The sequence below is a fragment of the Xenopus laevis genome, chromosome 3S, assembly GCF_017654675.1.
Source record: "Xenopus laevis strain J_2021 chromosome 3S, Xenopus_laevis_v10.1, whole genome shotgun sequence".
Taxonomy (NCBI): Eukaryota; Metazoa; Chordata; class Amphibia; order Anura; family Pipidae; genus Xenopus; species Xenopus laevis.
In genome coordinates this window covers 16686693-16709521 of record NC_054376.1, presented here as the reverse complement: position 1 = coordinate 16709521, position 22829 = coordinate 16686693, and the positions used below count along the sequence as shown (strand labels likewise).

The window sequence follows — 22829 nt, the reverse complement described above, 5'->3', positions numbered from 1 at the left end:
TGTCCCATAATTTAAAATATTTCATATTCCATATATGGAGTTTTGAATGGAATGTTTTGAGTTATGGAACACTTTCTTTTCTTTCTTCAACATGTACTTTTGACAAATGACTCCATTGAATGGGGGTCCTACTTTTAGGTTTCAAAGACCAGTGCTTTGCAAACTTTGTTCAAAGTTATAATAAGGTTACAAATATATAATGTTACAATTTATATAGCTATTCTACTATATTTAAAAAATATTTAGGACACTAAATAAGCATTCACGTGTAACTGGCCTTTATACAACCCATGGCTTTGTACTTCCTTAGAGTTCTGAGCCCGTATTTTGGGATCCTCTCATCTAAATTTTAAACACCTTTAGTTTTCAGAGTAATTATTCTCACCCACTGGTTCCTCTCTTACAGGTCACTATGCCTCCTTTGCTGAAACCTTCTGGGACATCTTTAGAGAAGTTCCAACATCTGTTCCAAAGGCTAAAATTATTGAGTTTCAGCCAGTCCTCCTCCACATCTCCATCAAGCTCAGACTCAGGAACCCCGACCAGCTCAAAAAATAATAAAGTAAGTCCCGTCCCATCAGCTGACAAGGACAACATTTCCAGTTCAGGTGAAGCTGAATCCCAGAGCAGTGGGAAGGACTCAGTAAGCAAAAGCAGCGCTGACAACTGTTTAGAAGAAATGATTGCCACAGTTTCATCCTTTCATATAGAAGATGACTTCTGTTATGAGGCAGAAAGTCCAGATGAGGCTGCACTGGTCCATGCTGCTAGAGCATACAGCTTCACATTAATGTCCCGCACCCCAGATCAGGTAACCGTGAGGCTTCCACAAGGTACTTTACTGACATTTGAACTTCTCTACACATTGGGCTTCGACTCTGTAAGAAAAAGAATGTCGGTGGTGGTTCGTCATCCAATAACAAGAGAGATCATTGTATACACCAAGGGAGCGGATTCTGTGATCATGGACTTGCTAAATGACCCCACAAAAGGTAATCAAACTTGTAAACGTTGTATCCTTTAAATAGTTTAGTTTGGGCATTGCAGCAGATTATGTTGTCCAAGAGACAATGACCAAAAGATATGGGTAGGTCAATGGGAATGGTCAACGCAAATTTGAACTCTATAAAATAAAGGTTAAAATGGCAAGATCAGTCTGCCAGCAAAAAGAGGCTAAAACATAGCTATAATATTGTTGTTCTTTTGAATGTACATTATAGGTAAAGATTACAAAATAAAAAATCCTAGGCTGCAAGCCATATAATGTGCATATACAAAGCACTTAACTTGCTTGGTAAATTGAATTATTTATAGCACTTCAGCAATTAATCTCTTGTTAGAGATTTAAATGTCTCAAAATGAAAATTCACAACAATAATATTTTATTTGTTTTGCTGTGTAGTATATATGAGGTATTTAGATGGCAAATATTTTTCTTAAATGTGCCTGCAATTAAATGGTTTCTGGTAAATTGAAGTTTTCTATAATTTTAGAACTATCTAATGTACAATCTTGTATTAATCTTGCTATCTTGTACAATGAGCAGCCAGCTCTAATGTGACCCATAGGATACATATTTCCCTTTTCCCATATTAAAATTGATTTAATAAATATGCTGCATATTTTGACAATGGGGAACCTGGAAGTGTGTATATTTCCCTTAGAAGTTGGCTGAGGGCCAATATTTTGATAAAAACAAAGATCTTTATCGGCTTCTGTTTTAAGAAATCTCAATCAATTTTTCCACCGTTGATCATTTACACGGCTCATAAATTATTTCATGATTTTCATAGTATAGTTCGTATAAAAAGGCATATAATTTCTAAATGTAAGACAGACGCTTACAACTCTGTGAAGGGTCCATATTTAAAGGTTTTTAAGGACCAAAGGAAGATGTGATTACTGCTTTGCTTAAGTTTTCAGGTATGTTTAAGGGAAATACTTAAATATGTTCTCCATGGAGCTCTATTTTGTAATGGTATTTTTGTGCATACATTTTGATCAACTTCAAGCTATCTTTTTGATAGTTTGAGGATTTTTGCAGAAACATAATCATATTAGTAGGATTTGGCTGGAGAGCAGGTTGTTGATTAGTATTTTAGGATTTAATTTTTTTAAACAGCTTTAAAAGAAAAGATCTCATACATAAAACAAAGCTTTTGTTCTTACCTTTAATTGTTATAGAAGACTACAAGAAGTTTACACTTCCTTGCTTAAACCTTGCACACTGTGTGTTACAGCTAACTATATAAGTGATGAGAAGACTACAAGAAGTTTACACTTCCTTGCTTAAACCTTGCACACTGTGTGTTACAGCTAACTATATAAGTGATGAGAAGAAGCTGAGAAAAATACAATCGAGGACTCAGAGACATCTTGACTGGTATGCACGAGATGGACTAAGAACTCTCTGCATGGCTAAAAAGGTAATGCTTTTTAGGATATGCTTTTGTAGTGTTTTCTGAAGCCATGGTTAAATAGTTGATCATAAAAATAGTGGTACTATTACAATAATACTAATAATATAATATAAATAATATTAATAATATATTATTAATACTAATAATACTGGTCACATTTTTCTCACATTCTAAAAAGGCAACTGTTGAAACTATTTAAAGGGGTACTGTTATTGGAAAAAAAAAATCTTTCAAAACAGTTAATCAGTTAATATTGCTGCTCCAGCAGACTTCTTCACTGAAACCCATTTCTCAAAAGAGCAAACAGATTTATTTTTATTTAATTGTGAAATCTAACATGGGGCTAGACATATTGTCAGTTTCCCAGTTTCATGTGATTTTTTTTCCCCAAAAGTTAATAGTGCTGCTCCAGCAGAATACTGCCCTGCCCCATGTCAGATTTCAAAATTGAATATAAAAAAATCTGTTTGCTCTTTTGAGAAATGGATTTCAGTGCAGAATTCTGCTGGAGCAGCACTATTAACTGATTCATTTTGAAAAAAATTTTTTTCCCATGACAGTATCCCTTTAATATAGAATATATGTAATCAGTCATGTGCTCTGATAAACTTCAGTCACTCTTTACTGCTGTACTGCAAGCTGGAGTGAAATCACCCCCCCCCCCCAGCAGCCTAACAACAGAACAATGGGAAGGTAACCAGACAGCAGCTACCTAAGATAACAGCTGCCTGGTAGATCTAAAAATAGCATTCAATACTAAAATCCAGGTCCCACTGTGACACATTCAGTTACATTGAGTAGGAGAAAAACAGCCTGCCAGAAAGCAGTTCCTTCCTAAAGTGAATTATTTGCAGTGTAAACAGCAAATTGTAAATGCTCTTTGGACTTTGTTTAATTTTTTAATATCCCATTTGAGCACTGGAGACCAAAATGGCACAACGCATTCTTGGTTGGGCCATACCAGTGCTTTATAAAGAGGGAGTATTGCCCATTCCCACTATATCCCTTTTGATTCAAAACAAAAACCTTGCTAGTCCATCCATCTGCGGACTGACATTGCCTTTTACAACGAAGGTTATTATCAATCATTAGTGCCTTATTAAATATATTGGTGAGACCTTTCCAGTTTCCATATTTGGAAATCTTTTCAGTAAAGATAAACTGGTACAACTTGTCTTGCCATTCACCTTAATCAGGAGATATGTCTGTCTAGCAGCTGAAAGTCTGTGCAATAAGTAAGTTGTCTAAATAATGATGCTTCTTACAATTGTTGAGTATAGGGGAGCATAAAGAAATCAGTGGATTCACATTTTGCACATGGACTTAGTACTCACACATTGTACTTATTCCATGAGAATGTGTGGTCTAGTCCTCAGCAGCTGTAGTGAAATGCACCCCCTATAACCTACTTTAGGTTCAGTCGAGAACAAAGGGAAAGTTGTTGAATCAGAGTTGCAAACCTAAATTTGTTTAGAACATGCTACGCAACATGTTTTAATTCTAGTCATTACATTTCACTTTATTAAAGGAGTTCAAAGTAATGTGTTATATCTACTGCTCTCCCGCAACTTCTCTTTCAATGCAATGGTGGTGCTGGTCCTCCAACGACCTGGCCAGGTCCCTCAGCAACAGCAGTGAATTCACGGATGTGTGCAGATCCGTGAATTCACTACTTTATTAAAGGAGACCATGGAGACCCACCCTAAACAGTATGGGGGAGTATCAATTGATTTAACACAAGTTAAATTGTTTTTTTTTTTTAGTTTTGGATTCTGGTACTAGTACTATGTATTCATTCAACACTTTCCTCCTTACAGGTTCTAAGTGAAGATGATTTCGAGAGGTGGTCAAATTTTCGAGAAGAAGCCGAAGCTGCAATTGAAAACAGAGAAGAATTGCTTATGGAGACGGCTCAGCACCTAGAAACAAATCTCAGCCTGCTCGGTAAATAAATCACTCCCTCTGGGTTGGGAATTCTAAATAGGGTTTGTAACTGAATGTATATAATAATGCAATCCACAAAGCCATGTAGTAAGTGAATGTTTGTTAAATACAGTCTTATTTATGAGCATATTAATTTGTCAAAAAATATTTTTTTTACAAAAAACATCTGTATACCAGGTCCCCAGTCATTCTTTGAGACAGCCACATGGCTCTGTGCTCCAAAAGTGGAACACTTAGACCTGCACCAATTCTGCACCAAGAGGCAAAAGCCACATGCAAAGTGTGTAAAACAGATACAGTACACACTGTTTTATAGGTTGTAAATGACCCCTCCGGTCTTACTGAATAAACATGGCACCAACATGCTTTTACCATGTTCCATGTGTGAAATGTACAACTTTATACTGGATATTTATATGAATATATAGAGAGAGAGACCTGATATGCTCTAAATAGACTTGAATAGCAATGAAATGTGCTTCATTTACAAACTTCCTAGGTGCAACAGGAATAGAGGACCGTCTTCAGGAAGGGGTTCCAGATACGATCGCTTCACTTCGAGAGGCTGGCATAAATATATGGGTGCTGACTGGAGATAAACAAGAAACCGCCATTAACATTGCATACTCATGTCAACTTTTGGACCAGTCTGACACAGTCTTTACCATCAACACTGAAAGCAAGGTATGTCTTAAGTGATAGGAAAGGGGTTACTGAATTTTACATAAAATATGTATAAAAAAAGAAGCCAATGTATGGGGGAATGTAATAAACAAGGCACAGGCTACTTAGCAGATATGTTATGTTATAGAGTACAATGGGATTCTACAGAGTGCATCTATTATCTGCTTTGTATACTGTGCTTGAATGACTATAAAGCAAACACACCAGTTGTACCAGTGCAGAGGAACAGTACAGTATATCTAATTATTTAAAAATCATCACATTTATTTATTATACTGTAACTTTAACCTCTAATGGCTTATGGCATACCTGGCTCATAATGCCACATGTTCGTGCTGTACTGTATCCCCCTAATGCCTTAAGACATGCAGGATATGCCCACTCAGCTCTGCTCACCTGATAATACCCACAGCTATCTCTAATCTGTTCTTACAGATAAAGGTTCTCTTCTAGTCTGTTTTAGCTTCTCTATATGATTCTCATTGCCCTCTAGTTTTCCTCTTCTTACTCAGAGCTGCAGCCCTATTAAACGGCCTGACCTACTGAGCAGGAAAAAATAAGACAAATCAGCAAATTGTTGCATTTTGAACAGAAACTTTATTGCAACGTATTAATTAATAAATTCATATACAGTAATGCTAAACAATGCATTTAATCTACTAAAAACTGCATATAAAGCAAAGCAATGTTCAGTAGTAGTGATGGGCGAATTTGCGCCGTTTCGCTTCGCCGAAAAATTCGCGAATTTCGCGCGAAATTCGCGAAACGGCGAAAAATTCGCGAAACGGCGCCGGCGTCTCGTTTTTGACGCCGGCGCCCGTTTTTGACGCCGGCGCCCGTTTTTCCGACGCCGGCGACTTTTTTTTTTGACGCCGGCGAATTTTTACCGCGAATTTTCGCGGGCGTTTCGCGAATTTATTCGCTCGGCGCGAATCGCGCAAATTCGCCGCGAATTTGCGCCTGGCGAATAAATTCGCCCATCACTATTCAGTAGTCATATTTATAAAAATATGTCATTGTGTATTATATTCTTCTGAACTTATTATAGCCAACGGCATGGGTTTATGACCTTTTCTGAGTTTTACTTCACTATAAATAAAGTAAAAGGAGTTTTTACCCCGCTGCTGAAAACCATTAATTATTTGGCAAATATGGATCTTTCCTCTTGTGATCTGCACAGGAGGATTTGGCAGCTGAGAACCCATTAGCCAGAAAAGTACTTTTTATCCACCCTATACCCACCCTCCTTTCCACACATCCTGCTCCTAGGCACTCAACTCCAGAGACTTCAATTTGCATTTAAACTCTGTGGGTAAATAACCAAGAATGTCAACCTCTCAGTGCAAAAGAAAACTCCCTTTGGTGCATAAGTAATATGGTTTATTTCTCAGAAAGTAAAGTTCCATCCATGTGCAAATGGATCAACAGAAGACTGAACAAGTCACAATTCATTCTTTCCTCTGCTTTTTTCTTATCCATTGCTACACAATTACATTCTTTATCATTCTAAAGGTGATTAGACCCTCTGCAACGGATTATACCAGTCATTGATTGTAACACCAAAGGGGTTGTTCACCTTTAAAGTTAACTTTTAGTATAATTTAGAGAGTGATAGTCTCAGGCAATTTGCAATTGGTTTTCATTTTTTATTATTTGTGTTTGTTCAGTTATTTAGCTTTTAATTCAGCAGCTCTTCAGTTTGCTATTTCAAATATTAGTCTAAATAACCCTAGCAACCATGCATTAATTTGAATAAGAGACTGGAATGTGAATAAGAGAGGGCCTGAATAGAAAGACGAGTAATAAAAAGTAGCAGTAACAATACATTTGTAGCCTTACAGAGCATTTGTTTTTTTAAGCTGTATTCAGTGACTCCTATTTGATTGATTTAAGAAAAAATGGAAAAAAAAAGTTGCTTAGAATAAGCCATTCTATAACATACTAAAAGTTAATTTAAAGGTGAACCACCCAGGGCCAGAACTAGGGGTAGGCAGAAGAGACAGCTGTCTAGGGCATAATGATAGTTGGGCGCTGGGCAACTACCTCTAAAATTGTCATCTGCCTACCACTAGTCTGTGTTTGCATCCCTCAGTCTTATGCCCCTTCCTTCCCTCTATCACCCATCCCTCCGTCGTTCTCCCCTCCCTTCTGTTGTTCTCCCCTCCCTCTTGTCACCCTACCTCTGTCTTTATCTCCTCCCTCCTGTCAACCTTCCCTCCGTTGTTCTCCCCTGCCTCCTGTCCCCTCCCCTTCATTGCTCCCCCCCCTCTCCCCTCCATCATGATCTCCAGCCATTCCATCTGTCGCTCTCCCCTTCGTCGCCTGTCCCGGCCCTGGAACCACACCTCAATGCTCTTTATTCACATGTTAAATTATTTCCCATTACACGCATGTTATCCAGTGCTTTCCAGATAATGGGTCTTTCCCATCATTTGGATTTCCATTCTTTGTTTATTAAAACCATCATGTAAACACTAAATACAGCCATTAGAATTATTTTGCCTCCAATAAGGATTAATGACATGTTAACTGATCAAGTACAGGTATGGTACCTGTTATCCAGAATTAAATAAACCCAATAGACTGGTTTTGCTTGTGATTAGGATTCATTATATCTTAGTTGGGATCAAGTACAAGGTACTGTTTTATTATTACAGAGAAAAAGAAACTTTTAAAAATTGGAATTACTTGATTAAAATGGAGTCTATGAGAGACTGCCTTCTTGTAATTTGGAGCTTTCTGGATCACAGGTTTCCGGATAACTGATCTTAAACCTGTATATTTTTTTACAACATATTCTTTCCTTGTTCTTTCCTGCATTGACAGTAGATTGATCTCCAAATGTAAATCAGATGGATTCTGGGCTAGATTAACCTTTTGTTTATGACAAGCGAAATTCTGTTTGTCGAAGCACTCACGTGTGTTAAATTAACCCATTTAATTGTGTCAAACGGTAAATTGATTATGTAAACGTAATGCGTGTTTAAGGTTAAATATGATCTAAAAAGAAGTCTGGTAACGATGCCTTTGCTTTCCATCATTCTTTGTGATGTGCACAGCTGAACATCTCCGATTATTTGCAAGGAGATTGCGAGATGCTTTTATGACACCGCTGATCCAGGAAATGAAAAGGATAGTATTTTATGAAAGCCAATTTTAAGTGGCTTATGCGCCAATAATCTATATATGAATGCGTTTAGGTTCACTGGATTGGTGGCAAATAAAATTGTATCGGAGCGGCAGGAACTCTATAAAGCGCAAGCTGTACCGCTGATATATATACAGCTTTGCATCCACTGCTCACACACAAATATGGGGCACTGTTTACCTTGGCACCCCACCTCCAGTGGTAGGAACAAACAGGAAATAATAAAATTCAGTTCATTTGTTTCCCCAAGCTTGATTAAAAACAGTCCTTGCTATTTAAATATATGCCTGTCAGTGTTTACACTCACAACTTTTGTTGCAGCCTAACACAGGAATGTAACCTGTTATCCTGAAGGCTCGGGACCCAGGGCTTTCCAGATAAGGGATCTTTCCATAATTTAATCATCATACCTGAAGTCTTCTAGAAAATCATGTAAACCTTAAACCCAATAGGCTGGCTTTGCTTCCAATAAGGAATAATTATACCTGAGTTGGGATCAAGTACAAGGTTTTGTTTTATTGTTACAGAGAAAAAGGAAACACAATTTAAAAATGTTAATTATTCTAATAAAATGGAGTCAGCCTTTCCAGATAATGGATCCTATACCTGTATGCTTAATTTGATACAGGTATAGAATCCATTATCCAGAAACCCATTATCCATAAAGCTCTGAATGACGGAAAGTCTTTCATTTTTTCTAAATCCAATATTTTTAAAATTATATTTTTTTCTTTGTAATACTAAAACTTTTAACTTGATCCCAACTAAGATATAATTATGGAAGCAAAATTATACTCTTGGATTACTTTGGGGCATATTTATCAAAGGTCCAAGTAAAAAAAAACTTTGAACTTCGAATTCAAAAAGACCAATCGAATGGAGGTCGAAGGTTTTTTGACGTCGAAGTGGGCCGAATTCGAATCGAAGTATGACTATTCCCTAGTCGAAGTACACAAAAAAATAGCTCGAAATTCGAAGTTTTTCACTTCGAAACTTCACTTCGAAACTTCACCTCGACCTTTGATAAATCTACCCCTTAATGTTTACATGATTTTCAGATTTTTGCAGATCCAAATTATGGAAAGATCTGAGGCATGGCTACACATTGGCCATCTGTGGGACACTGTAGGTAAATCCTGGTTGTCAAAGTTACTTGAAAATATATCCTTGAATTCTTTTTTTTTTTTCTCTCCTTTTTCAGTTTTTTTTTTAACATTTCCCCTAAAAAGGTGCTTTCCCACTTTTTCTTTGTTTACATATATACAGGAAACTGAAAAGTACTGGTGCTTTTTATTTTTTCTTCTTCAAATAATATGAATATTCTGCTTGTACTACAGGTATGGGACCTGTTATCCAGAATGCTCGATACTTGGGGTGTTCTGGATAACAGATCTTTCGGTAATTTGGATCTTCATGCCCTAAGTCTGCTAGAAAATGATGTAAATATTAAATAAACTCAATAGGCTTGTTTTGCCTCCAATAAGGATTAATTATATCTTAGTTGGTGTCAGGTACAAGGTATCATTTTATTACAGAGAAAAAGGAATTCACTTTTAAAAATTTGGATAATTTGCATAAAATGGAGTCTATGGGAGATGGCCTTTCTGTAATTTGGAGCTTTCTGGATAATGGGTTTCCAGATAACGGATCCTATATCTGTATTTGTATTGTAATACATAACACTATTGTCATGAATACATTTCTTTTTATTTGTCCTTCAAGGAAACTTGTGAGTCCATCCTGGATTGCATTTTGGAAGACATCAAAAAGTTTTTCCCTGAAAAGAAAAAAAGAGGAATATTCAAACGAAATAAAGCTCCCGTTGCCAACGAGATGGAGGCAGCTCACCCACAGGTTGGGTTGGTGATTGATGGGAGGACCTTGAATGTCATCTTTCAGGGAGGCTTGGAGACAAAGTTCCTGGAGCTGACCAAACACTGCCGTTCGGTCCTATGCTGTCGCGCCACACCTCTGCAGAAAAGCATGGTGGTGAAATTAGTACGGGACAAGCTAAAAGTCATGACTCTTTCCATAGGTAAGCATCATGTTAATTTTTCCATGAACACAAATCTGCAGCAGTGGCTGTCTTTTGTTGGTTTTCACCATCTGTTTTATGTAGATTAGTGTGCAGCCCTAATGGGAGAGCAATGAACAATATGGAAAAGTGTAGTGTTGTAGTCAAGTACAGGTTATCCAGAAAATCACAATGCTTAAATAATCCTTGTTGTTTACACAGCAAAACAACCCAACTGGGTTTATTTAATGGTTGAATGATTTTAGTACACTTAGGGGTATATTTATCAAAGGTCGAAGTTAAAAAAACCGTCAAGCTTCGAATTCAAAAAGACCAATTGAATAGAGGTCAAAGTTTTTTTGGGGTCAAAATGGGCCGAATTCTGCCTACTTCGAATCGTACGATCGTACTTCGATTCGAAGTTTTTTTTTAACTTCGACCTTCGATCTCCCAAACTCCCCCAATTGCCTCCATACAGGTTGTAGGAGGTCCCCTATAGGCTAAAACAGCACTTCGGCAGCTTTTAGGTGGCGAATGGTCAAAGACGAAGTTTTAAAGAGACAGTTTTAAAGAGACAGTACTTTGCAAATTCGAATCGAAGTATGAATATTCCCTAGTCAAAGTACACAAAAAATGGCTCGGAATTCAAAGTTTTTCACTTCTAAACTTCACCTCGACCTTTGATAAATGTGCCTCTAAGAGGTACATTTATCAAAGGTCAAATCTCAAATTCATGTGAGTTTTTTAAAAATTCCCATAAACTCCCATGAACTCAAGATAAATCAAAATTTATTTTAAAAAAAATTGAATTTCCTCAACTCGGGTGAATAGGATCAACCCAAAAACTCCAATCGATTTTGAATCGAATTTGATTCGAGGTTTAAAAACTTGATTCAAGTTTTTTTCTCAAGGCTGCAAACAACTCAAAATTGATCCCAGGACGTCTCCCATTGACTAAAACAGCAATTTGGCAGGTTGTAGGTGGCAAATAGTAAAATTGGAGTTCTTCAAGGGCAAGTGTATGATAAATAAATTAGAATTTTTAAAAAAACTCGAATCAAATTTGAACAATTCCCTAGTCGAATTTGACAGTTTTGGCCATAAAAATAAAACTGGAAAATTTGAATTCAAAATTTGAATTTTCAACTAGACCCTTGATAGATCTGCCCCTTATATTGTGGTAAGGTAAATTGTATAAAGATCCTTTATTCAGATAACCCTAGGCCCAAGCATTATGGATAACAGTCCCCATACATGTAACATTAAAAGGATTACATTAAAGGGGTTGTTCAGCTTTGAGTTAACTTTTAGTATGATGTAGTGAGTGATATTCTGAGACAATTTCCAATTGGTTTTCATTTTTTATTATGTGTAATTTATTTAGTTATTTAGCATTTTATTCAGCAGCTCTCCAGTTTGCAATTACCCTAGCAACAATTATTGATTTGAATAAGAGACTGTAATATGAATAGAAGAGGACCTGGATAGAAAGACTAGTAATAAAAGTACCAATATTAAATCTGTAACTTTACAGAGCATTTGGTTTTTAGATGGGGTCATGGAAAGAGCCAGAAGAAGAAGACAAATCATAAAAAAACTAAAAAGTAAAAATAATAAAAAAACAAAATATAATAAAAACAGTTGAGGACGGGTTTGGGAGGCCTCTCTAGGGTTGGTAACTTTTATTTGTGGCTTTTGTTCTCCTTTAAGGGTCTGGGCACACAAGCAGATTCGGGGAGATTAGTCGCCCCAGCGACAGGGGGAAGGCACACGCGGTGCTTCATTTTCTGAAGTCGTCCAAAGTTGCCTCATGAGGAAACTTCGGGCAACTTCGCAAAACAAAACATCGCATTTGCCTTCCCTCAGGCGATTTTCATTTTAGCCGGCGGAGGGCAGGGGGAAGGCAGTTCGGGGAGATGGGGCGATTAATCTCCCCAATCTGCTTGTGTGGCCAGACCCTAAAAGTAACAATGGCTAGTGTTTATCTCTTGAAGATAATAAATTAAGTACATTTTGCAAGTTGCTTTGGCCACTACTTCATTCTGCAGAGTAAACCAATTAATTTCAGGTAAATCTGACCTATAATATGCTACTCATATAAATGTGATCTTTCAGTGAATGTATCCATAACTTCCCATGACTCAGATAACTGTACTGACACTCAAATAAACATTATTTTAATGAAGATCTAATACAACATAATTACAACTATCATTCTTCCCTAGGTGATGGGGCTAATGATGTGAGTATGATCCAGGCTGCTGATGTTGGAATTGGCATATCAGGCCAAGAAGGCATGCAGGTACTTTAGAAATATTTTATACAACAGCATATCACTGAAAGCTGATGACAATGTTGCTTTTGTTTACCAAATAATAAAGGCATGTGTTTTCCCTTTATTCTTTCACCATCTATTTCCTTCTAGTTTCACAACAGTAAAAGGTTCAGCAACATACAGAGGGGGTGTAGGCAGTGGTGTAACTATAAAGAATGTAGGCCAGGCCACAAGGTGGGGTTCTGGTGACAAGTCACCTATAGGGGGCCCAGAAAAAGTGTCAGCGTTACACCACTGGGTGCAGGGGTACCACCCTGGAAGGGTTTGTATGCCCTAGATATTCTGTAGTCTATAGGGTGTGTGCAAACACATGATTTCTAACTTGTGCGTCAAGAAGCTCTTAGAGGGGGAGTTTGTTATACCATGGCATTTGCCTCTCTAAACCAGTGGTTACTGGTTATACATTTCCAGTGGAAATTGTGATATCTTTAAAGGAACAGTTCAGTTGAAAATAAAAACTGGGTAAATAGATTGCCTGTGCAAAATAAAACAATGTTTCTAATATAGTTAGTTAGGCAAAAATGTAATGTATAAAGGCTGGAGTGACTGGATGTCTAATATAACAGAACACAACACAACTTCCTGCTTTTCAGCTCTCTAACTCTGAGTTAGTCATCGACTTATAGGGCGCCACATGGGACATAACTGTTCAGTGAGTTTGCAATTGATCCTTAGCATGCAGCTCAGATTTAAAAGCAAACAGTTATGACCCATGTGCCCCTCCATCAAGTCACTGATTGGTTACTACATGGTAACCAATCAGTGGAAACCAATAGAGATGAAAAGCAGGAAGTGGTGTTCTGTTCTGTTAGACACCCAGTCACTCCAGACTTTATGCATTACATTTTTGCCTAACTATATAAGAATTTTTTTTTGCACAGGCTATCTATTTACCCAGTTTTTATTTTTACACTGAACAATTCCTTTAAAAAACAAATCAAGTTCAACCTTTTGTGTCCTGTCTACTGTTCATGTGCGCAATTTATACCTATAATTTCAGGCAGTGATGTCCAGTGACTTTGCAATATCCCGCTTCAAACATCTCAAGAAGTTATTACTGGTTCATGGTCATTGGTGCTATAGCCGTCTGGCAAATATGGTCATCTACTTCTTTTACAAAAATGTGGTATGTATTTCAAGTGATCCGTCATGTTCTCTGATTAAAATACTGGATAGGATTAAGATACTTTCCAAAAATTCATACTGCTATAGGCCTTCTCTCCCCTTACATTTAATAAGTAATTATAATATATATATATTTTAGCAATCTTGTACTCTTGTAGTTGAAATCCATAATGAGTACATATTCAGTCCAACCAGCATTCACCTCTGAGGGAAGTCCTTGTTACACTCCACGGGGGCAAAATCACACTGAAATAAGATCATTAACTTAGAAGATGCCATTGCTGGGCAATAGTGGCAACCCAGAAAGTGTAAAACCTGCAACAATTAGGTGCATATTTAGCATAATTTTGCCCTTGACATGTATTTTTAAAGGGGTTGTTCACTTTCCAAACACCCACCATATTTTATTTTTGATCATGTTTCCAAAATTAAAGTTTACAGTCAAAGCTACAACCTCAAGGCTCTGTGCCAGTGCCTACTGCCAACATGTGTGACATTCACTCATTCTGGGAATGATTGCTTTACAAGAACATTAATATATTGTATAGCTAATGAAATTTATTATAACCCTTGAGAGAAACATATAGTTACTGATTGATTAAAACACCCATCACATTAAAATAATGAAAACAATTTGAATCCACAAAATATAATTTATTGTCTATTTTCAGAATGCAAAATGGTATTTTGGGTACTAAGAAGAAATGTTTGTAATAGTATCTTGGAAACAGATTCCCTTTTTCCTCCTCTATCCTGATATTATGTTATATATATATTTTTTGTCTTTTTTTAAAAATCTGTTTTGAAATTTTCCAGTGCCAAAGCTTAATAATGCAAATGCATATAATCTGAATACATCAATAGAAGTGGGCTTATAGCTTTCATCATATGTTTAATGGTATTTAGAAAATTGCCATTAAAATGATCATTTTAGGAATATTGCATTTTTCAGACACATCATTGTAGTTACAAAAAAAACAACTTTTAACATGAAGAAAACAAACTCCTAATATAAATATGACCGTTATTTCTTTTTGCCATTTAAAAAATCTTGCTGCTTATGAGTGATATGTGGGTCAACAATTTCTTAACCCACACCAACCCAAACCTGACCCAGCCCACTGTACCGCTACCATTTATATAGCGGCCCCTGACCTGTCCATTTTTAATGTCACATGAGGAAATGGGGCAGGCACAAGGCTATAAAATGTAGTGCAACAGGAGTTAGAGCAGGGGAAACATAGGGGGGAACAAGATTGGATGTTCGGGGCAGTCCTGTGTATATTTAGGCCTGCTGCCTACCAACAAACTGCCAAAGGACTTAAATTGCTGGCCCAAACCCACCCAACCTACAGGCTAAAGTTCAGCCCACACACCCTCTAACAATTGTGTTTGTTAATAGGTAATAGACTTAATCTCGACCTGCCCAGAAACATTAAAATAATTTCTATGCAAGACTAAAGGTGGACATACATGCAGAGATCCGCTCATTTGGGACCTTCCCTCATATGTGAACCTGCAGGTGGGCGATATCTGGCTGATCTGATCAGGGGCCTTATGACCCAATGAGCAGACCTCAATGTAGAGGATACAGGCGTTTAATCAATGTGGTCCTTAATCAGACAGGGTTTTTAAACCTGCCCGATCAACATCTGCCCAATTTTTGTCCAGATATCAATCATGGAAGCCCGTCTGAGGGCCCCATACACTGCATGATATGCTTCCAACCAGTGGGGTAACTAGATATAACTAGGCCCCACAGCAAATTATTTTTCATTCCCCCAAAATGTATAGAGGTTGACTAGTTTTAGCAATATTTATTGAAACTGTAAATGAATTAGAGCCCCATGGGTCTGCTTTCTCTATAGTTATGCCCCTGTTGCCGACTTAGTCTGTCTGCAGATTATATTGTCCCATTTACGGAAATCATAAGAAACCAATATATAATGCTCTTTCAGATCATCATCTCCTTTTCTTGTCTTTACCAGGCCTATGTCAACTTGCTCTTTTGGTACCAGTTTTTCTGTGGCTTCTCAGGCACCACCATGATTGATTATTGGCAGATGATCTTTTTCAACCTGTTCTTCACTTCCGTGCCTCCTCTCGTATTTGGAATACTGGACAAGGATATTTCAGCGGAGACGTTAATGAGCCTACCTCATCTTTATAAGAGTGGACAGCAGTGTCAGGTAAATGCAGCTTCTGCATTCCGTACAAATCCGTTTTCCTCTTGCATAAAGAGAACAGTAACATTTATAACGGTCAGGCAATCAGATCTTTCCCTTTGATTTAGATTATCGTAGGCAAACCGCTCCAGCAAAATATATTGATAAAATATATTTTATTTTGCTAGGATACTACTTTTGTTCTGTATTTGAACGACCTTGTAAATATTTTACTGAATCTATCCGAGACTGAATAGCATTTATCAGTGACTAAATAGGTTTGGTACTGAATCTTCAATATGAAAAAAATCTAAAATAAATACTGGGATTTGGGTAAAGGTGCTTATATTGTGTTGAGTTTATAGATCAGCAAATGGATGTATACATACATACAGAGACACTAGACCTCTGTATATATTTATACCTCCATTTCCTGATATGTGTGTCCATTGTGTACTACATGCATTTATGGATACACTGAATCCAGGATTTGGACAAATGTCATCACTTTTTTCAGGAACGGGAACGGGGTCCTTACTGCTCAACCAAACGGAATCTTAACTCTCAAAATCACATGACATCAAAGTACTATTTGAAAGCAACATATTTTTCAGTCTATGCCATTTTTGAGGGAATTATTCTCAAATTAGAACATGCAAGAGGCTGATTTATCAGTTTTAATGTTTTAAAAACTAGATTGTGAATAAATTAATTTTTTTACAATAGTAGCAATAGAAAAGACAATTGCCTTTATCCGTGCATTTTTGCAGTCAACTCCTCTAGTAGTGTGCCATCCCTAAATTTGTTCAGAAACTTTAATTTTGAAAATATTTGAGATTGCATTTTTTTCTGATATTTTTATAAACAGGTCCCTAACTTATTTTAGAAAGAAAGCACACATAGGAACTCCTTTAAGATGCGGTACAAACAAGTCTTTATTCAAATTGTTCATGGTGCCCAAGAATTGCATGCCCATAGGGGCAAAATTTGCCATGCCAAGGAAATATTTAAAAAAATATATATTTTCATGAATCTGAATGGAATTACAAAGTGTACAAAGTGAGCATTCTTTTAGGGAATAAAAGGAAGTGCATAAAAGAAAACTAGTAGGATAGTGTGGTGTTTATACAAATTGCCTACAGGCGTCACTGTGCATATTTCCTGTCAGCTTAAAAGTGAAAGTTACTGTTGTGTAATGCCTGCATAAGTCTCTGCTAACGAAGCACTGTTATACTCTACTCATTCTCGGCTACCCAAAACATAACAGACAGCACCATCTAAATTTAGTAGAATGTAGAGTACATTCCCACTGTTTGGGAATGTGGTGGACCTGCCTCTTATTAGGGTACTCACTAGACCACAGATCAGCCCATAGCTTTAATCAGTGTTGTAGACATATTACTCAGCAGCTCTTCTGCCACGGAATGAATGTGCTTCTCCTGATGACACAACTGTCAGTAAAATAGTATAATACTGTTTTATTAGCTTAAATGATAATTTAGCTTATCATTAAATAAATTTAAGCTTAATTGTTAAGCTTCTGAAATAAGCTGGACGTTTTTTCTTGTAATGGGTTCAGGGCACTGTGCGCAGACTACTGAGGGTTTGCAGTGAGTGACAACTGTCTTTAGATGTTTGCGTGTGAGTACAATAGAACGAAAGCATTGAAAAGTGGAACGTACAAGGCTCACCATTAAGAGGCCTTAATCACCAAAGCCATCTGATAAATGTTGTGAGTGAAGCTGATCCTCCCCATTCATGGCCAATTATAGGAAAACCCAACCAAGTATCTGTACAAACGTGGCCACCCTCTCTCAAGGCTGCACCCTTTGTTTCCACAAATGTTACAGGGGGCCATGGGGCACCTGACTGCAGTACCTTCTGTACCTGCATAATTTCAGCCAATTTCACTATATATACAGAGACACTTTAATAAAACTGAAAAATGTAAAGACAATACATCAATTCATGTTGTTGTGTGTAGTACTAAGTGGTTTGTGTGTGATCCTATTTTTGTTTTGCTTTGCAGTCCTACAAAATGTCTACTTTCTGGATAGCCATAGTGGATGCTTTCTACCAGAGCCTTGTCTGCTTTTTCATTCCATATTTTGTAAGTATACTGTTTCCTGGCAGCTTGGCAACAAGATGATTTTTCGTTGCCATATAATACTTTGGCTACTCAATAAAATGTGAGATAAAAAGTGACAGTTCTCATACAAAACATATTCTCTATGTTCTCTTTACTTATGCCAAGTAATTTATCAGTATGTACACAGCAGTAAGTATACATGCATATATTCATTTATAAATATGTTATCCATGGAAAATCTTGACACTGAAAATGTTGAGTTATAGTAGAAGGAAGAAATGCAATTGTGCTATAATGAGACTATTTAAGTTTAAGTAACTGGATTTTCTTACCTGTTCTTTATCTTCATTAAGACATACCGGGGTACAGACATGGACATTCTTTCCTTTGGCACGCCGATCAATACCATATCCCTATTCACAATCTTAATGCATCTTGCAATCGAAATAAAAACATGGGTAAGTGGAACATTACTTTATTATTAAAAGGAATATGTACCAATGGAGTCTGCATAGTTCCTGTATAAAGATTGTGACGTTGTGTAGGACAGGCTTATGTAAAGGATAAAGAAAAATGTGGCCAATACCCCTATGTTTAGTCCTAAAAGAAAAAGCCTTTATTAAAACTTTGCTTTTCACCACGACTGTAACATTTCAGGCCGGCTCTGGCCTTTTATTCTGATGGTGAGTGACCGCTGTAGTACGTGAACCTGTTTTATTTAAACACCATTGGGGTATTTCACAGTTAAGGTAAATTTACTCTTCAACCAACACTAGCTTAATTCTTGGTGGGTAATGTACCACTCAAAGGTGCAAGGTTTGTTTTTGTTTTGTTTTAGTTCCGGTAACCAATAGAAGCCATTCTTCAGGTCCGTTGCATTTACTGGTCTGTTCTTTGAAAGCAAACACCTTTTGGATTGTCCAGGGTTACAAGACATGGAACAAACTTTGCACTTGTTATTGCACAAGCTATTTATATCTGTATATTGATTCTTGTTTTGTCCTCACACACTAACTGCCCCACCTTCCGCCGCTTCATCAATGGGTCAACAGAAGTCTTTTCACGGAATCCTAACAGTTTCCAGCTTCCTCTTCACTTCGCTACTCTTTCCTCTTCTATACTTTTCTGACCTTTGATGTTTTCACCAATGCCCTTTAGAAATGTTTCAATGAAGGGTCGACTGTGAAACTGATAAGAAAACAAAGTACAGATGAGACATATGACATCTGATATTCAATTACTATCAGCTAAAGACCTACTGTCATCCAGTTCCTTTTATTTACATCATATATATTTTCTTAAAGTTTGATCCTGATCTGTTTCAAGGCAAACCCAAACTCCTTCCTTTAACAGGGAAATTTGATCAGATCCCGTAATATACTGTACAATATAATGGTTCTTGAAATAAACACAGACAGTGCAGGGATATGTCACTCTGGCATTTACTGCCCAGAGTTCTGCCACATAGTAATAGTACTCTCGGTTCCACTTTAATGTTGAAGAATCTTTTAGTAAAGACAAAAAATTTTCTGCAGTCTGAATTCAAAGCTTTTATATGTTGTTATTTTACAGTTTTCAAGGTTGGTTCTGATGTATCTTTTTTTTCCCCCACCGCCTACAGACCATTTTGCACTGGGTGACGATTATTATAAGCATTATCTGTTACTTTGTGATATCACTCGCTTATAATGCCATCTGTGTGTTGTGTAATGAGCCAGCAAACCCATACTGGATTATGGAGATGCAAATGTCAGATCCCTTGTTCTATGTGGTCTGCATTATTACACCAGTCATTGCTCTGTTGCCAAGGTAAGCTAACTCTGTTTGAATTCATTTCTGAACTTTGACTTCTGAAGTGCTCTCTGCATGACTTTTAAAGGTGCAGATGGACCCTGTCCTTGATATCTGCCATAGGGTGCACCACCTTTCTCTAACCTGCTTGTTTAACTGATGTGCAAGTTAGGGGGCCACGTAGATGAGTTGCCTATGACTCTTTCTTTCTTCAGTCATGCATAGAGCACTGCTTAACACAGGCATTATTTATGGGGATGGCCACAGCGTCCTATAGGAATTAATTTATGCTGAAATACAGGGTGCAAAAAAATGGTGGATTAAGCCAGTTTTTTTCCTCTTTGCACCTACCCTACCAGTTCAGAAACTGCTCTTAATGTCTTCAGTGTTATATTCTTTGTGGATTATTGGTCCTTCTCACTAATTAGGCCTTTCCATGTTAACATGGTGTGAATAATAAAAACTCAGATATGCTTATACTTGGCTCCCATGATGTTGTTGGGAAACAGCATCTTCCATTTGTAACAAAAGTTTAAAAGTTTTAAATGCCAGGAGTTCTATTCTAGCAATATCTTGGAATTCAAGGTTAGGAACAAGGACACACAGGCTACAGCATCTATTGTGTCTTATGCTTTAAAAGAAAAACCTGGCAAAACAAATCCTTGTTTTCACAATTGGGAAGTAGATTGGGTCAATTCTCCAAATAGGCAGAAAGTTACTTAAATGGTATAGTTTTCCAGCACAAACACAAATCATGTGTATAGCTTTGCATGATGTTTACATTTAAAATAACCAAACTTTATTTCTTCTTATTGGACAGGTACTTTATCCGGGCAGTGAGAGGAACCTGTGTCCCCAGTCCACTTATTATAGCACGGAAGCTGGATAAGCTTGGTAAAGCAGAAAGAGACTTAAAGATACAGCAATGGAAGGAAAAAATCAGGGAATCAATGCCTAGAGCAGCCCCCAATGAATTTGATTTTAATTCATCAATACATAATGGATATATTTTACCTCCAACTCCATCCAGACCACATCACAATGCTTGCACTGTAAAGAATGAAGCAAACAATGGCAGTTCCCCTAACGAAAGCACTGCTGCCACAGCTACCGGCGTAAGGCCTTACCGCAAAAACCACAATTCCAATTGCGTGGGACCTGCAAAAGGCGTGGCCAATCTTCTAAAGGACAATGCAGAGGACTCTAAAGCCAATCACAAGAGATCTATTAGCACAGTGACAGTTTAAAGACATATATATATATTATTGGGTGTTTATTAAATAGAGCCCAATGCATCTGTACATTTACGATGACTGCTGTTTGGCCCATATTGGGAAAAGATAGCAGAATTTTTCACCGTCACTTTTAAATGTGAAGTTCTTGTGTTAAACTGCTATAAAACGAATGGGATACATGTATAGAGGTGGCAGTGCAATCATTTTATTTTGTACATGATACAATGAATGTAAATGGACTCTACAGCTTTCTTAGTTTGTATTCCTGAGTCTGCGTCAGTCAAATGACTTGGCGAGCTGCTATAGATGGAATTGTAATCAAGGCTTCTTCATCTGAGAGGCGTTCCTGGTTTCTTCTTTTAAAGGCTTAAGCAAAAATGGTGCTAAAGGACAGGAGATTCCTCTACAAGATGATCTAGTATGTTGCATTATTTGGCACAACCGTCACTTGAGTTTAGCATTGGAGTCTGACAAGGGAGGCCAAACAATGCCAGTACTTTTAGACAAGAATGTACATTTCTAATAGTTTTTCTGGATCACCTGAATATATGCAAAGTAAAATACGTTGGAACACACTTAGATGTGCAGTAAGTGTATTTCTGGATAATGGTCTACTAAGGATTCCAACTAAATGCAGATTTTTTTTTTTTGTTTCAGAGTGGGCACTAGTTTTTTTAATACCCTTTATTCCACACAGCTTCTGCTGAACTATGATTAATAACATCAATAAGTTGTGACTCGGCTATGTTGGAGACAGGTGGTGGAAATCAATTGGTTTGAATAAATTTGACCCCATATTACATTACTTCTAGTACCTTCTAATTCTATTAACCTTGTTTCTCTGATGACAATCCACAATACCTTTACTCTGATACATTTTAAGGGGCTTAAATTATTCATTTAAAGGTAATAATGTAATTCATTTTACGTCCATCAGAACTTTCATGTATTTTATTCGGTTTAGGCCCCCAAAAATTAGTCTTTTAATTATCTGAGATGACGGTATTATTGTTACAAGTAGAATTTCAATAGCATACGTTGCTTATCATAGTTGTATTAAAGAGACTTGGTCCAAGTTAAATTAATCTACATAGGTGCCAAAAATCTAATCTTTGATATTCCTCATTTTTAATTGTAACGTGTAGATTTTTTTTTTTTAAATGTTTATACAATGTTTTTATTGTTCTGAGCTGCCGTGAACAAAAAGTACATTGACTGTACAAGACATATATATTATTATTTTAAAGCTCAATATTAAATTAAATGTATTTATTTTATGTGTATTACTTCAGTCTGTGCAGTTTACTTTGCATATCATGAATTGCATTTCAGAACAGCATAATATTTTCTGCTCATTCTAAGATAATTGGATTATATATTTGTACAGTGGCGTAAATTAATTAGGACCTTACTGGTCCCCCCCTGTAACCGCAGGGTCTGCTTCCCCTGTAGTTACGCCCCTGTTTATGTATAAGCAAAACTGATAAATCAAATAGGTTTTTTTTCTTTTGTTTGTTTTTGTAATCTGTTCTTTTGTGATAACTAACTCACCAGTGTTTTGCACCACGGGAAAAAAAACAATAAAGATGCAGGTCTATTATTTCTTGGACCCACTTCTGTTCCTGTGCAACTGTGCTGTGATTTTACCAGTATTGCGCATGTGATAAACGCATTGGAACATTCTTTTATATTTATGATTTGTTGCTTGAATTAAAAACACCAAAAATGAAAAGGGTTTAAAGGGAATGACATATAATGTAGCGTTGCTCTGCACTGGTAAAACTTGTGTGTTTGTTTCAGAAAGATTACTATAGTTTGTACAAACAAGCTGTTGCGTAGCCATGGGGGCAGCCATTCAAGCACAGTTCTACTGTAGATA

At 37.0% G+C, this 22829-nt stretch overlaps 1 protein-coding gene across 4 annotated transcripts in view; it reads left to right on the top strand.

Annotated features, from left to right (window-relative positions):
• The window catches only part of LOC108712644 (phospholipid-transporting ATPase VB), a 332007-nt gene extending 309448 nt beyond the window's left edge, over positions 1 to 22559 (top strand). For 3 of the 4 annotated variants that reach the window (XM_041588036.1, XM_018254962.2, XM_041588037.1), the window contains 12 exons: positions 407 to 992; positions 2317 to 2426; positions 4238 to 4364; positions 4864 to 5048; positions 9919 to 10231; positions 12436 to 12512; positions 13546 to 13671; positions 15659 to 15859; positions 17865 to 17945; positions 18278 to 18382; positions 19546 to 19733; positions 20536 to 22559. In XM_041588036.1, coding sequence (XP_041443970.1) covers positions 407 to 992; positions 2317 to 2426; positions 4238 to 4364; positions 4864 to 5048; positions 9919 to 10231; positions 12436 to 12512; positions 13546 to 13671; positions 15659 to 15859; positions 17865 to 17945; positions 18278 to 18382; positions 19546 to 19733; positions 20536 to 20962 — 2526 coding nt within the window. In that variant the 3' untranslated portion in view covers positions 20963 to 22559. Of the gene's footprint in view, positions 1 to 406; positions 993 to 2240; positions 2427 to 4237; positions 4365 to 4863; positions 5049 to 9918; positions 10232 to 12435; positions 12513 to 13545; positions 13672 to 15658; positions 15860 to 17864; positions 17946 to 18277; positions 18383 to 19545; positions 19734 to 20535 lie in introns of those variants that run through there. The other variant, XM_041588038.1, reaches the window with a different exon arrangement.
• The last annotated feature ends 270 nt before the right edge of the window (positions 22560 to 22829 follow it).